At 39.9% G+C, this 16152-nt stretch overlaps 1 protein-coding gene across 2 annotated transcripts in view; it reads left to right on the top strand.

Annotated features, from left to right (window-relative positions):
* The window catches only part of Pik3cg (phosphatidylinositol-4,5-bisphosphate 3-kinase catalytic subunit gamma), a 33109-nt gene extending 19548 nt beyond the window's left edge, over nucleotides 1-13561 (top strand). For both annotated transcript variants that reach the window (XM_027926393.2, XM_071613011.1), the window contains exon 11: nucleotides 9540-13561. In XM_027926393.2, coding sequence (XP_027782194.1) covers nucleotides 9540-9818 — 279 coding nt within the window. In that variant the 3' untranslated portion in view covers nucleotides 9819-13561. The remainder of the gene's footprint in view (nucleotides 1-9539) is intronic.
* The last annotated feature ends 2591 nt before the right edge of the window (nucleotides 13562-16152 follow it).

The raw sequence follows: 16152 nt of genomic DNA, 5'->3' as shown, positions 1-16152 counted from the left end.
GTTGCTGAGGCTGGCTTTGAACCTGAAATCCTCCTGCCTCAGCCTCCTGAGCTGCTGGGATTGCAGGCATGCGCCACCATGCCCAGCCTGCAGTGAGCTTTTTGCCCAGTCTGTCCTCTTGGGAAGAGCTATTCTTCACCCTTTGTCACCAAAGCTTGTTTCTCAGACTGTTAAAACTTCCTTCATTAAAGCAACACCCTAGTCAGTGGGCACCACCAAAAACACATCTTTGTGAATTCTGTTGTCCTTCCATGTACCCAGGTTTTGAAGCACTTTTCTGCATTTTAAGTGCCTGTGAACGTGCCCACATTGAGCCTTAAACACAGGTAGAGAGCAGAGTGTAGCCTGGTGGGTGAAAGGACAGCTCTTGGAGCAGACAAACTTGAGTCTGAATCCTAGCCGTGCTCCTTAGTTGCCTGTGTATGATGAAAATTACTTTCCCTTTCAGAACCTTGCTTTCTTCTTCTGAAAGGGGAAGAAGAGCTGCCTCATGTGGTTTTTCCAGGAATTATTTATTTGCTTGTTATCTTTTAATAAAGATAAAAGGGTTATTTAGCTCAGAGATCTGAGGATTCCAACCCAAGTTCAGGCAGCCCCACGTCTGTGAGCATCAGGTGAGGGCGCTGGGTGGCAATGGCAAGGAGCACTTGTTGGAGCAGAATGCTCACAGCTGCAGGCAGGAGGCAGGGGTAGGGGTTATTTAAATGAAATATGGAGCATGCTTAGCCTAGACCCTAGACAGTAGCAGAGACTCAGTAAGCCACTGCCAGCCTGGTTATATACATCACAGTAGGTTTTCAGACTTTGAAAACTTTTAAATTGAGAAACGGTTTTCAAAATGAGATGACATGTAGAACATGACCAAGTGACATGTTCTGGTTAAAGACGGCGGAGTGCACCCCCACCTTCTGCTTTCCCTTCTACGCTCCCCTTCTCTGCCATCCTCCCTTCTTGTCCCACATCTTCCTCCCTCACAAGAAAAGGCTGAACACCATCATGTTAAACTATACACACACAGAATTGCCAAAGTTTCCTCATTGACAAAGACGGGCAACCAAACCTTTGTTGTTCAACTGTGCCCTTGGACAGTTTTTTTTTTTTTCCTTTTTGTTTCCTTTTACATACTGCTAATACAAGGATTTCTGTTTCTGAGTTGTATGTTTCCTTTTTAAATTGAAGTTCTTCAAGCTCAGGGACCACGTCTCTAAACTCTATCAACAGTGTCTCATAATCTTGTAGAATAAAGCCGCCAGGTTTAGGGAAGTGTCATATCCAGTATTTTGAATTAAAGGTGTCTTCATTTCCAGCCAGTTGCCAAGTTTGACTCTATAAAGTTAATTAAGACATGCTGCATATTTGATTAATCTGTTAAAAGGGTGAAGAGAAGTTGGCCCACTTTTTGTTAAGGGTGAGGTGAGCTTTCGCCACAAAGAATTAAAAACATGCATTTGCTGGTGACCAGAGGAGGGAAGTAAGAAAACTGAAAGAGGAAGGCTGTGCTTTATCTCATCTCTCTCCTTTCCAAGGTAGCTAGTTTAGCCTGGGACTGTTAAGTTACTTCTTGAATAGGGGTGAGTTCAGGAACAAGCTAGAATTAGAGAAAACCAAGACCCACTGTGTGAACTTCAGGGTATCTGTCAGTCTTTGGAGCAACGTCCTACACACAGGGTGTTAAGCTGACATATAGTAGTGATGACAATTTTGATAAATAAATTCCCTTTAGAAAAATCTCACGCTTACTGAAAATATTTTTTTTAAAGGTAAACTTTGGTTAACCCCCTGATAATTTATTTTAGACCACTTTATTTTACATTTCAATCAACAGCTATAGAATATACATAGCACATAAACACATTCATATCAATGGCAAATGAAATATGATTTCCCATTTATTTGTATTTATTCGATGAGTTTTTTCTAAGTTTAAAAGTAGTGAATGCTTCTTTATTAAAAACCAAAGACAGCAATGTATTCTAAAATATCAGTAAGCTATCAAAACCCTAGTGTCCCACCTTCTAAAGATAACGCTGTCAACATTTCAGTGTTTTTCCTTCATTTTATTAAGTAGTGTTTGGTCTTTTAAAAGGTTGTAGATAGGGCTGGGGTTGTGGCTCAGTGGTAGAGCACTCGCTTGGCATGTGTGAGGCCCTGGGTTCAATCCTGGCACCACATAAAAATAAATAAATAAAGTAAAAAAAATCCATTGACAACTAAAAAAAAATTAAAAAAAAAAAGACTGTAGATAATCAGAGTTTTCTCAAAAACTGAAGTTAAGAACTAGATATGTTAATCCCTCCCTTCAGACTTCCACATAATGGTAGTTTTGTCATCTTGAATAAAATCTGAATTTGGAAGTTTGGCCTGCAAGGCCCATGCCAGGGGGCCTACCTGCTGCAGCCTCATCCTGGGGTCAGCATCGCCACCTTCATCCACTGCCTCCCCTACCCCTCATGTCAATGAGTCTCTGCCTTCCACATCTTCCACTATCCTGAGCCATCTCCCTGGTCAGGCTTTCTGTCCAGAAGGCCCTCACTGCCTTTAAGTCTCATTTAAATGCCATTCTTCAGGGGAGCCTTCCAACCTAGGTCCCCTCCTCTTAGGCTTTGCCACAGCCCCTTCTCCATTTCCTTCACTATCACAGTGATTTGTGCCAATGTGCTGTTTGACTCTCCCTTCCCAGACAGCAGGCTGTGTGCAGCAGGATCACATGGGTCCTGTGTCCCTTATGTGGAGCCTGAGACTCAGTGAGCACTCAGAATGTGTTTGCTGAGTGAAGGAGCAAAATGGGGAGGGGCAGTTCCTGCACAGGGAGGAGTGGGGTTCAGACAGGCATCTTCCTTCCCTACCATACGTTGTATTCTGAGTTTGTGAAATAGTTCCTCGGGCACAGATTGACTAGCTACCAGCATATGGAAGGTAATAAGTCATCACAATGCAGGTAACAAGACATCCACACATCAGATGAGGAACTAACCCTAATTATGAAACCCAGTGTTTTATTAAATAATACAAATATGGAAGTGTCATTTAATGTCTATTCACATTTGTGTGGAGATTTCCTTACTGAAATAAATATGACTTTCCCCCCAAGCAGGACAGTAATCTATGCGCAGAGAACGGGACATGGAGTACCCACGTGTAGGAGGTGTCCTATATGGGACAGTTTTTTGGGAACATGAACAACTTGTTCTTTCAAAAACGATTATTTTAAAGATGTTCTCTGCACACAGTCAACTCTAAGCAAATGTATGTAGATGAATCTGGTCATCAGGTGAAGTGAATAATATTTGTAGCCACAGTTGTGCAAAACAGGCAGTTTGAGGAATGTCCCTAAATGGCGCTTGCCCCTAGATGTCACTGTTAAGAAGCATTTCATGAAATAGTCTGGAGTCTATTTATTGTGTTATTTTAACCTAGGCTGACTATAGTTTCCTTGCCAGTTTGACCAGGCCTTGCCTGTTTCCAGTCCCAGCAGTCTTGTCACCATTCCAGGATGACAAGGCTCCAGGCTCAGCTGCATGCCCAGTCCCTTTGCAGAGTCCTGACCTGGGAAGTTTTGATTTTTTTTTTCAATTGTAGATGGACACAATACCTTTATTTTATTCATTTATTTATTTATTTATTTGTTTGTTTGTTTATTGGATGAAGATCAAACCCAGTGCCTCACACATGCTAGGCAAGCGCTCTACCACCAAGCTACAACCACAGCCCCTGACGCAGGAAGTTTTTAAGAACCTTTACCCAACTGAAGTCCATCTCTGCTGTAGCCTATTCTACCCCTGGAGCCCAGGTTGGTCTGTTTGTGCCTCAGTTCCTCCACCAGAGGCCTAACCTACCTACCTCTAGGTCCAGGGCCCTGTCCCCTCCTAACCCCAGCCCCAGGGACCACAGAGACCTCACCACCTGAAACTCTTCTAAAAACTGCAGCCACTCACCATTGCTTCCTTTCTCTGACTCCCCTTCCTTCGAGCGGGAGTCCTTGCACTTGTGTACAACTGTGACCTGTGACCTGCCAGTTGGCCTTTCTCAACCTCCTACTCCATCCTGTTGCAGTCACCAGACCCTGTTCACCACATCCAAAATAGGAAACTGATTCTCATACTCTTACTAAATACCTGCTCTATTTCAGGAGCTGTGCCAGGCACAAAGAAGGGTCAAGTATCGCCCTCAAAAAGGCACGATGTCTTTCCAGCTTAATCCCCTTCATGTATAATTGTTCTCCAGTTCCTCCTGGTTTTTAAAGAGATGAATCTTGCCCAAGACTGAACTTGACTACTGCATATCAAGCATCCATCCATCTCACCTACATAGCTCAGCTACAGTTTGGCAGACATTGCTGGGCGGAGGCACAGCCCCAGAATGCAGTAAGACCAAGATGTACATTACTTTGTGCTAAGGAATACTTTGTGCTAACAGTGGTTTGCAGAGGGAGCAATTAATCCTGCACTGGAGGATAGAATTATTCAGAGAAGGAAGTGTTTTTATAGAGCCTTTGGGGCTGAATTCAATTTTATTTTGTCAGACTCATTCAGGGAAGAGAAGGAACATCGAGACAGAACAAAACTAACATGAGCGAGTGCATAAAGTTAGAAAAGTACATACAATCGATATTTAGGGAGAAAAAGTACAATACCCCAGTATGAATGGAACATAGGTTTCTATGGAATGTGTAGTAGAACTTGAGTCAAGGAAGGAAATTTGGATCCAACTTAAAATAGTGCATAGGCTGGACTAGAGGGTAGAGAGCGGAGCAAAGCAACGATGTCATTTGGAGCTCAATCGATTAACCACAATTATTCTAATTAAGGTCTATTATAGGTCAAGTGGGAGATGACAAGTTCATCTGTCACATTACACAAAATGTGCTGAGCTGATTAAGGATTCACTCTTGGGATTTTTACCCTGGTGCATTAGTTAGGTCTCATCAATCCCAGTGAAGAGACTCTCCGTACTTCACTCTCTGTGTTATGGATTGGAAGACACTTGCCTAGAAGGGTCCAGCAGCAGCTACATATAGGGGGTTGAATATGTTGGTGTGAAATTTCCGCTAGATGCAGACTTGTGTGAGCTTGTTAGATTGTAAGGACTTTGTTTAGCTTATTGAGTTTGATCACTATTCTAGAAAAGATATGAATCCATATATGATGATGTATAGGCTAAGGAACCAGCATGCAGCATCCCCATTGCCTGCTACTTTGAAACACTAATCAAGAATGATCTTTTGCCTAGCGTTAGCCTCTTAATTCTAGTTTCTTTTAGAGAATCGTTTTGTCACCATGAGAATATTTTGAGGACTTCATTCGCCATGTTACAGAGTATATGCTCCGTAGATGCCCTTGTAAAATTTCAATTGATTTTGGTTTCTAGAAAAGCAGTGCTTCTCCTAAACAAATAGGTATTTAAAAAAGCCTCTAAGCATTGGATAAAGAAATGAATTAGTTTCTTTTTGGTTAGAGAGTTATTTGGAGACAACTTATATAGCAAGTCTACAGAGTTTTCCGTGTGTGGTTTTAAATTAGTTTATTTCTCTGGCCATTGTGAATCACTTCCTTTCTTATTCCTTTCCTTTCTCCATCCACCTCTCACTAATGTTGTTTTGACTTTTATGTATCCAAATAGTTCACCTTAAATCCTTTTTGCAGCAAGACTGGAAGATACACACACACACACACACACACACACACTCCTTCCTACATATAGACTATTCTGAATAGTGACTAAAGTAGAACAGCTTAATTGTAGTCTTTAGGCTTCTAATGAGTTTCTAGCTAAATATTTGAGATGACAGCATAGTCCTTTCCTTTGCAAACAGCTAGTCTGAGAATTATTTTCGAGACTATGAAGATATGAATCCTAATACAAACTCAACAAGTACATGGCTAAGTGTTGGGCATCCTCTAGTTCAGGTTTACCAGAGAGTGATGCTTCCTGCATTATTAGGGCTATTAATCAGTGACCTTCTCTGGTTGGCCAAAATCACTCCTAAAGACACTGGCTGGCCAATTTTAAAATAAATAAATAAATAAAGTCCTTTACTGTAAACTGAATTTTTCTCTCTCTCTCTTCTGTGTCCTTCCTTTGGCAGACAGAGGTAACATTACGATTTAGGAAAAGTCAGTGGGTGGGAACTTTTTGTTTTCATTGATGAATTTTTGTGAGCATCTCTCTCTCCCCTCAGCCTTAGAATCTTTCCCTGGAGTTTCTATTTTATGGTCGTAATATTACTTCTTTGTTTTTGTAAATATTTCACTTCCACTTTAATTTTGGATGAGAATGGGGGATTTGACTATAAGAACAAGTATTCCCTGTGACCCTGGACAGTCTGCCGCAGTCACAGCTCCCCAGAGGTTAAGAAACTAGGAGACGGTGTTTAGCGGTCCTTTGCTTCCTCTTTAGCAAACTGATAGGTGGGGCAGTTAGCAAATGGATTCAAAGTTTGGGCCCTGAAATGATAATAAATTCCTTTGGTTTCCAAAATTTACAGGGGTGGTAGCTTTGTAAAAACAATCCTTCCTTTGGTTACTTAGCTGCTGTAATTAAGGCATTTAAATCAACAATGAAATTAAGAGCAGATGTACTACATAGGCTGGACCTCTTTATTAGCTACTAATGACGTTAATGATAATTCACTCTCATTTCAAGTACATTAAACCAAATCCCCCAAATCAGATTCTTCCCTCACCGCTTCTTCTCCACTCAATAATACAGAGCCTCAAAATACAGTTGGGAGGAACGTTTGAGGTCAATGACAGGCAGCATTGGCAGAAGGGAAAATTCTGTTTCGACAGCCGGTAACTTCTGTGTTCTGGATTTTCCCCCAAGTTCCCAAGCCACATCCTCAGAGTCTCTCAAACCACAGGCCCCTGAGCCCAACCTGCATGATCAGGACAGATTCACAGATGCCCTGGTTGGGTGCAGAGGACAGAAATGAAACTTCTAGGGCTTGAGTGGGTGGAGCAGGTGCTCCACCAGGCCCCGGAGGCAAGAGGACCACCTGCAGTTGTAGCCAGGTGCCACAGGCTTCCATCCCACCCACTTCAGTGGGCCAGTGAAGTCAACTCTTCCCCCAGCACTCGGTGGAGGGGGGCCCATCTCACCCCCTACAGCTTTGCCATCTAAGAAGATGTTTTGGACAGACAGAGGGTCTAGGTGGAAAAGTGACCTCCTTAGCATTGATAAGTGTATATGTGTTCAATAATGCAAATCTGCAGAGTATTTAGTAGTGATGGCCAACCAGTCACCTAGCATTTAAATCTTACCACAACTATATGAAATGGATGCAGTTTGTTATTGTTATTATTGTTGTAAGAAAACTGGGGTCCAGAGAAGTTAAGTGAATTGCCTGATGACAGACAGCTTGTCAGTAAGAAAGCCAAGCTCTGAATTTATACAGCAAGATGTGACTCCGCTGTTAACCACTGCTCCACACAGTGTCTTAATTTAAGCAAAGGATAATTAAATCTGCACTGAATCTCTAAGTCTGCACAGCCAGTCAGAACTTGTACATTGTGTCCAAAAAGTAAGGAGCATGCAGTTAAACTTGGGGAGGAAGTTTTTCTTTTTCATATAACAGACCCTTGTGTGTGAAAATCAGAACTAGCCAAAACATATCAGAGCCAAAAAATATCATATAGACTGGGGATGTAGTTTAGTATGAGGCCCTGGATTGTCCATCCCCAACATCACAAACACAAAAACAAAAAATATATATATCATTTGTATGGTTGGGGAGGTCTTTAAGAGAAGCAACACAGTTCCTTTCCCTTAATGAATCTCTTTGGGTACTGCAGGAATTAGTATGTCAGTCACCACCTAACAATTATTTACTGAGCACCTATGGATTGCTGTGGTAATAACTTGGCCTTGGGTTAATTTCCCTCCATGAAAATTTCTGATTAAAAAGAGATTGACCACACAGTGGGCTCACCCAGCACGGGATTTGCCTAGAGCCCCTAGTATGTAAAAGGAATAGGAAATAATTAAAAATCAGAATGCACTCTAATTCAGAATCGAAAGGCATCCCCACAAAGCCTGTGTGAGAATCTTGAAAGTTGGCAAATGAATGAGACTGTAGCCTGAGGTGAAGTCTGCACTTAGCCTCTGTAATTACAAAGAACCAAGACAAACCTCTTTGGGTCCTACAGATGAGCAAAAGAAAACGATTTCCGCACATCGGTGGAGTCATAAAGAATGCAAGAGCACTAATGCACTGGAGCCGTGGCCAGGGGACAGCTGAGGCCTGGGCTACAGCAGGAACCATCCAAATAGACTTTTGAGTCTCTTCAAGTCTCCTGCTTCACAGTAAGCAGAGAAGAGATGGTAGGAGAGGGAAACAACTGACGTGTCCTGAGCTCTCATAATATGCTGCCCTCTGGCCTCAACGAAGTCTTGTTAAGTTGCCCAGGCTGTCCTCAAACTTGCGATCCTCCTGTCTTAGCATCCCAAGCTGGGATCACAGGCATCCGCCCAGGGTAATTAATCAAATATTATAGTTTGGTAAGGTGTTTTAATATCTTCTATGGCAAACTTTGGTTTTCATTATTGTACTTTTCCAAAACATTCTCTTGGACCCTAACTATTCTGGATGAACTATATCTGAGTTTAAACACCGATAAAGATTTTTATTGAAATTTGATTGTGTTTATAGACTAATCCAAGAATAAGTTACGTCTTGATAATTAGCAATTTTATGTTTGAAGAACATCACAGGTCACTCCATGTATTTTAAGTTTTATTTTATGTAACTCAGTAAACTGTCTTACCTTTTTTTTTTTAATGTTTTTATATATGTGTCTATTCTAAGTCTCATGTTCTCATGTTATAAAATTGGGAACTTTGCATCTTTTCCTATGCTTTGGGACAATTTAATGACATAATTGTACCTGTTTCTCACTAAGTAGGCATAACTCACCTTTATCACCTGCTCCAAAGCTTTTTTGGGACAGCATCCGCCATCATATTTTTTAAAGCCCTCTTTCTCAGTATTCAGAATTTGTATTAAAATTTCAAAGTTCACTCAACAATTTTGAGAATCAGGCAGTAAAAAGCTAACTCATCTGCTTTCTTAGAATAGAACAAAGTGCAAAATAAGGATAAAACTAAATCTCAGACACCGTATTTCTTTCACTTCTTTGGATTTCATTAGCTCTTGGCAAACATGATTTTTGCTTACATAAAGTTTATCGATTCCAGTATGGTGCTCAAAAATGACTCATTCCTCTTCAGAGACCATGAATATTTTTACCCTCAATTTCTTAGGAAGGAAATTGAATTTAAAAGGTAGAATAACAAACAACAAATAACTGAATCAATTAGCTTTTCTTGAGCACACCCTGCCTCTATGCGTCCACACTGCAGTGTTGAAGAAATCATAAAAATAGCCGATGTTCTCATCAAGTTTTCCTTCTGGGGCAGAGAGCTGCCTTGTGTATGATGGTTTCTTCTCATGATGATGCTACGTAAATGCCAGTATAGCCCAGGGGTCTTTAGCCTACAGTTACTCTAACACCCGTAACAGCAGTTTCTTCTCCTTTATCCAGGATGTCTGTGTCAAGGCCTACCTAGCCCTTCGCCATCACACAAACCTGCTGATCATCCTGTTCTCCATGATGTTGATGACAGGAATGCCCCAGTTAACCAGCAAAGAAGATATCGAGTACATCCGGGATGCCCTGACAGTGGGGAAAAACGAGGAGGATGCTAAAAAGTACTTCCTTGATCAGATTGAAGTTTGCAGAGACAAAGGATGGACCGTTCAGTTTAACTGGTTCCTGCACCTTGTTCTTGGCATCAAGCAAGGAGAGAAACACTCAGCCTAATACTTTGGGCTGGAGTAAAAAACAACTCCGTGTTCTAAAGCTTTTAAATCGGCGCATCAGAGTCATCAAGCTTGTATTTAAAATGCAACAGGACATGGTGAGAGCTGGCACTTAACAGAGCTCCTTTCCTAGATGAACTCCTCACTGGAGAAAAGAAAAGATGGGCATCGCCGACTGTGAAGTTATATTCAGCGCTGGGCTTCTTTGCAGGTTTGTTTCTTCTCGTTCGTCTCAGTGATGCTGGAGAACATTTCGAGTTGAGACAGACTGATGATGTCCTTACGGGGGCCTGATATTTTGACTATCTTATTGAGTGCTTCTGGAAATTCTTTAGAATAGTTGATGACATCTGTTTTACTCTCAATTTTGGTTCTCCTCCTGTGCTTTAAGCTCTCCAGGAAAAAAGATGCAACTGTTGTAACCTTTGTCTCATTCCTCAAATGATGCTTCCAAACCTCCCCTTGGTGTTGGCAGATGTCAGTGGTGTGCTAAAAGCAAGGAAAGCGTGTTAGTCTTTTCAGTATCTTTTGCAATCAGATTCTTTAACACTGTGCAGCTGAGATGCACAGAGGGGAAACCCTGAACTTTGCCGGCCTGCCTCCAGGGTAATGGATATCCAAAACAGAGATGAGACCTTTTATTATCCAATACAATTAGTGTGGCCTCCAGCACAGAAACTGGACGTCACCAATAGGTCTCTGCTGGCCTGCACCTGCTCATTCCCTCTCTCCCTTCCTCCCTGACTCCCTTCTTCTTCAGGTGAGACCTTTCTACAACCCTTTGTGGACCTCTGAGAACATCAAGGACATCTTTACCTTAGAACTCAAAACTTGGCTGAAAAAAGATTTGTATTCTAGGATTACTAGAATTATAATTATAGTTTATGAAGATGTTTAGTGGATTTTTTAAAAAGTATGTTATTAAGGGAGGCATTCTAGAAAATATGATTTTATTAATATGATAATTTCCACATGCTTTAATTTAAATTTCTGGTCTTAATATATATTTTTTTTAATTTTTAATGGAAGAAGATATTTGTTATTTAAAGAGTTTGGAAAAACACTACTTGTCTTACCCATTTCTTGATTTCATAGACTTTTAGACTTTGGTACATCCTGTATTTACTAAAAACAACTAAAATATCTTCCTTAAAAAATATCTCATCTCTTAAGTTTCTTGCCAGTTTCATCTCTTAAGTTTCTTGATTAACCTTAGAGAGAGATCATTAAATTATTTATATAATATCTTTAATTACCTGTAGTTAATAAATTACATAAAATAATTATGTTGATGGTGTCTACATTTAAGTATAATCAGATATAAATATATTTCTAATTTTTTTATTTTCAAAATGGATACCAGATGGACTTTGATGTAGCCCAGACCTTTCTTTTTTTGTGTATTAAAAAGCCAAGGGATGCTCAACTCTGGCTGCAAATAAGAACCACCAGGAACATTTTTTAAAAATACCCTTGTCTTCCCTGGGCACAGTGGTACGCACCTATAATCCCAGGGAGGCTCCCTATGGGAGGCTGAGGCAGGAGGATCACAAGTTCAAAGTCAGCCTTGGCAACTTAGCAAGGTCCTAAGCAACTTAGCAAGACCCTGTCTCAAAATAAAAAAATTAAAGAGTTGGAGATGTGACTCCATGATTAAGTGCCCTGAGTTCAGTTCCAAGTACCAAAAACAAAACAAAACAAATCCTTGCCTGTGCCCCATTCTCAGGTTAAAATCTAATTAGCATTAGATGAGACCCAGACATCAGTATTTTTCTAAGTACTCCAAGGTGAATCTAACACTCAGCCAGAGTAAGAAGGCCTGCATGGCCTTTGGGGATATGGGTAGCTCATTGTCCACTGAGCTTTCTCCTTGCTCCTAGGTATCTACAAAGAACTCTTCTTCTTTGTCAAATCATCCTTTGTGTATACGTGCATGTGTGTGTAGTAAGGGTTACTGAGGATTGAACCCAGGGACACTCTACTACTGAGCTACAATCAGTCCCATTTAAAAAAATTTTTTTTTAATTTTGAGACGAGGTCTCACTAAGTTGCCAACGCTGGCCTGGAACCTCCTGCCTCAGCCTCTGCAGTCTCTGGGCCTACAGGTATGCACTACTACGCCCAACACAACTCATCCTTTCAAAAATCACAATCTAACCCCCCTGTACAAGAATCATGTCCTGTACTGAATTTAATTTCTCTTCATAAATAGAGGCTAGACATCTCACAGCATCTCTAGACCACAATCCCCCACCATCCTTTTGGAGAAGAACAGAAAAAAGGTTCTTCCTGATTTAAAACAGGCAGCTTTGACTGTGTTTCTCAAGAACAGCCATGCTCGGGCCTTGTACAAATGCTGCTTTTCATTTCAATTGCTGAAATAATCACCTTGATGATAAAGGAGAGAGGAATGGATTTATATTTAGCCTTGGCACATATGCATACATACTTGCTCTTCAAATGAACCAGTTATTTCATGAAGCTGATATATGGGTATGTGTGTGCATGGTGCACCTGTATATACATTGAGCTTTATTCTTCCATATTACAATGAGAGCTTAATTCAACTCTACCGGCTTGCAGATAAACAAAAATCAAAAATCATCTTTGTATGTTTCCTTCCTTTACTGTTTCCAGGGAATTGCATGACTAAGAATTTCTACACTTTTGAAAAGTTTCTAGAACTGGAGTCATCCTGCCACTGGGGCACTACCCACAACTCTCTGTTCAGTGCCAAATTAAAAGCCAGATCACAAGTAAAATGAATTCAGGCCAAAGCAACTTTTGTGTGTATGTGTCTAAGACTGGCAACATCATTTGCAAAGCCCAGTGTAAATGAAAACATGGGGCCCATTGTTTAAAAATGATTAAGAAACTGGAGATGGCAACAGCAGCACATCAAACCAAGTGCCCTTCTGTGTGTGAGGAACTGGGCATCTAGGTCACACACAACTGAATAATGCCTTTGGTGTGTATCTGAATAATGGCCCAGTTTTGCACACCTAGGCATGAGTGCAGAAAAAATGCTCAGATCAGAATGTTGCTTCTGTTGGAATTGAAATACCTCATCTTTCTTGCTGTACACTAGGCCCTAAAACATTGCTCTTGTAATAGAACTGTGGTCACGGAAAGTAAAGCAAAGCAAAGTAGATGTTTTAGACATAGCCCCACAGGACTGCATTTGACTAATCTTACCTTTGGAGAAAGTAGGAGGAAGACATTATAGATAACTAGAGAATACTCTTGACTTCCAAAAAAATTAACTATAGTAATTATATGTATATAACTATTTTTTAAACAATAATTTTTTTTGTTGTTTTGGTACTGGGAATTTAACCCAGGGACACTTTACCACTGAGATACATTCTCAGCCTTTTCAATTTTTTATTTTGAGATAGGGTCTCACTTAGTTGCTTAGGGCCTTGCTAAATTGCTGAGTCTGGCCTCAAACTTACACTCCTCCTGTCTCAGCCTCCTGAGCCTCTGGGATTATAGGTGTGTGCCACTGTGCCCAGCTTAAATAATATATATTTAGAAAAGTTTAAATGCGGAAATTCTGTACAATAGTTTGGAAGTGTTTGCTGTTAATGGAAATTAATTAGTTTGTTAAATAAGTTCAAAAAACTTAGTTTCTGTAGCCATTTCTTATCTTTGGTATGCTGGGCTTTGCTTTCCCTAATTATGTAATAAATTGGCAATTATATTTAACACTATGAAGAAAATAAAAAAGTTGGGATTTCTTAAGGGTTCTGTTGGCTTATTTTCAGTTTCATCCAGCTCAATAATTCTGATAAATAAATTTGATTTTAGAGAAGGCTTATCTGCATTTTCTCAAAGACTCATTTTAGGACAGGTGCCAGGGAAACCATAAACACACATCTTGGTTAAAATGCCCACTCAGAAAACTGAGACCATCTCTTCTGTAGAGTCTAGGTAACCTCACTTGCAAATAGTGTAATTACAAATATTGATTTATTTTTTAAAATATTTTTTAGTTGTAGGTGGACATAATGTCTTTATTATTATTATTTTTATGTAGTGCTAAGTGCCTCACACGCCAAGCAAGCGCTCTACCACTGAGCCACAACCCTAGCCCCTACAAATGTTAATTTAAATAAAAGAGAATTTGATATATTCTATATCTTTTCATATTGAAAAGACCAGATATTCCTGAAACTAAAATTCTTTCTTTTAAGAAACCATAATTGATTGCCCACTATCTTCTAGACACTGTACAAAGTACTGGGAATTGGAATATGGAATAAGACTGACCCAGTCCTGTCCTTCTATGTTTATAAGTGCAGGTGATAGCAGACACTTTGTAATAGGTAGGTGTTGGTTATAGGGTTAGCTGTGTCCCTCAAAAAGATACATTGAAGTCTTAACCCCAATATCTGTGAATGTATTCTTACCTGGAAATAGGTCCTACACACGCGATCAAGTTAAGATGACATCTTTAGTGTGGGCCCTAATCCAATGTGACTGGTATCCTTATAAGCAGAGAAGTGACATACAAGATAAGCACCACGTGGTGAAGGTAGAGATTGCATTGATGCATTTACCAGCCAAAGAACACCTAGAGGCACTAGTAACTGGAGGAGGCAAGGAAGGATCTTCCCTTAAAAGTCTCCAAAGAAAGGGCTGGGGTTGAGGCTCAGTGTTAGAGCGCTTGCCTAGCACATGTGAGGCACTGGTTTTGATTCTCAGCACCACATATAAACAAATAAATAAGTAAAGGTCCATCAATAACTAATAAAAACATTTTTTAAAAAAGTTCCAAAGAAGTTTTGATTTTAGACTTATAGCTTCCAGAACTGTGAAAGATGTCTTATTTTTTTTTAAGACATCCACTTGGTGATTCTTTTTTACAGCATGTCTGGGGAATTAATACAATAACTAAAAGTTTTGTGGTAGTTTTCCTTTTTGGGGGGAGGGAGGGTGAGGCGAGAGATCAGAGTTTAAATATTAACTCATGTTAGATATTACCCCAAAAGTTCATGTGTGGGACAATGCAAAAAAGTTTACAGGTAAAATGGTTGGGTTATGTGAGTTTTAACCTAATCGGTGTATTAATCCTGATTGGGATTAACTGGGTGGTAACTGTAGGAAGGCAGGTGTGACTGGAGGAGGTGGATCCCTGAGGGTGTGACATTGGGGCATGTATCTTTCCTCCTTGAGTGTAACTCTCTCTCTGCTTCCTGTTGCCTATGTATGGAGTCATTTCCTCCTGCATGCCCTTCTGCCTTATCTCAGGTTCTGAGCAATGAGCAATCCAGTCAGCGTCCATGGACTGAGATGCCTGAAACCATGAGCGACAAATAAACTCCTCCTTCTCTAAAATTGTTCCTGTCAGGTCTTTTGGTCACAGCAACAAAAACAGAGTTTATATAAGTAAACCTGTTTGATATTTTCTGCTGCTATTAAAAATATTTAATTCCATGAAAAATATGTGATAATGTATTCTTTTTTTAAAAAGAGAGAAAGAGAATTTTTAAATATTTACTTTTCAGTTTTCGGTGGACACAACATCTTTATTTTATTTTTATGTGGTGCTTAGGATCGAACTCAGCATCCCGCGCATGCCAGGCGAGCGCGTTACCGCTTGAGCGACATCCCCAGCCTGATAATGTATTCTTAATGTAAGAAAAGTTCTCATTCAATAATTAAACCTTAAATATATCCTCATAATATATTGAGTTTACAAAAGAAGAAATACATATGGCCAGTGAGCATATGACATAGACCTCAAATCACTAATAACTAAACAAATGTGATTTAAAATAATATAAGTTCATTCTCCCTATCATTTTAGCAAAGATTGGTACTGCCCAGAGTTAATACTAATTTGAGAGGCATACAGTTTCAAACATTTAAACCAGGGAGTCAGTAAAGAAATACATGTCATTTTGACAAATTTATTAAAATTGAAAAGGTATCTAGTTTCTAACTAGCAAGTTCACATCCGAGAATTTATCCTTTAGAAATTATTGCACAGGTATGCCAAGACTTATGGTCCAAAATAGTTATCAGAATTCTTTGTAGTAACTAACAATAGCCCAAAAGTCTTTCAGAGGATTAGTTAATTAAACTACATCCATGAGAGGACTACAATGAAGCCCTTGGAAAGATAAAGTAGATCAGAATGTATTCACATCTACGTAGAGCCATGACATATTGAGGAATGAAACAAGGTGGTTACAGAACGGTATTGCACTAGACCATGTTCAAGGTAAAGGTAGGTTTGTACGTGCATTAAAAGGCTGGGAGGGTCTACTTGCACCATAGCATTCATCTTTTTTTCTTTTTTATCTTGCATCTACTTTTTCTCTTAGATT

The sequence above is a fragment of the Marmota flaviventris genome, chromosome 1 (assembly GCF_047511675.1).
Source record: "Marmota flaviventris isolate mMarFla1 chromosome 1, mMarFla1.hap1, whole genome shotgun sequence".
Taxonomy (NCBI): Eukaryota; Metazoa; Chordata; class Mammalia; order Rodentia; family Sciuridae; genus Marmota; species Marmota flaviventris.
The sequence above is the reverse complement of the archived record's forward strand: the minus strand, read 5'-3'. Positions and strand labels throughout refer to the sequence as shown.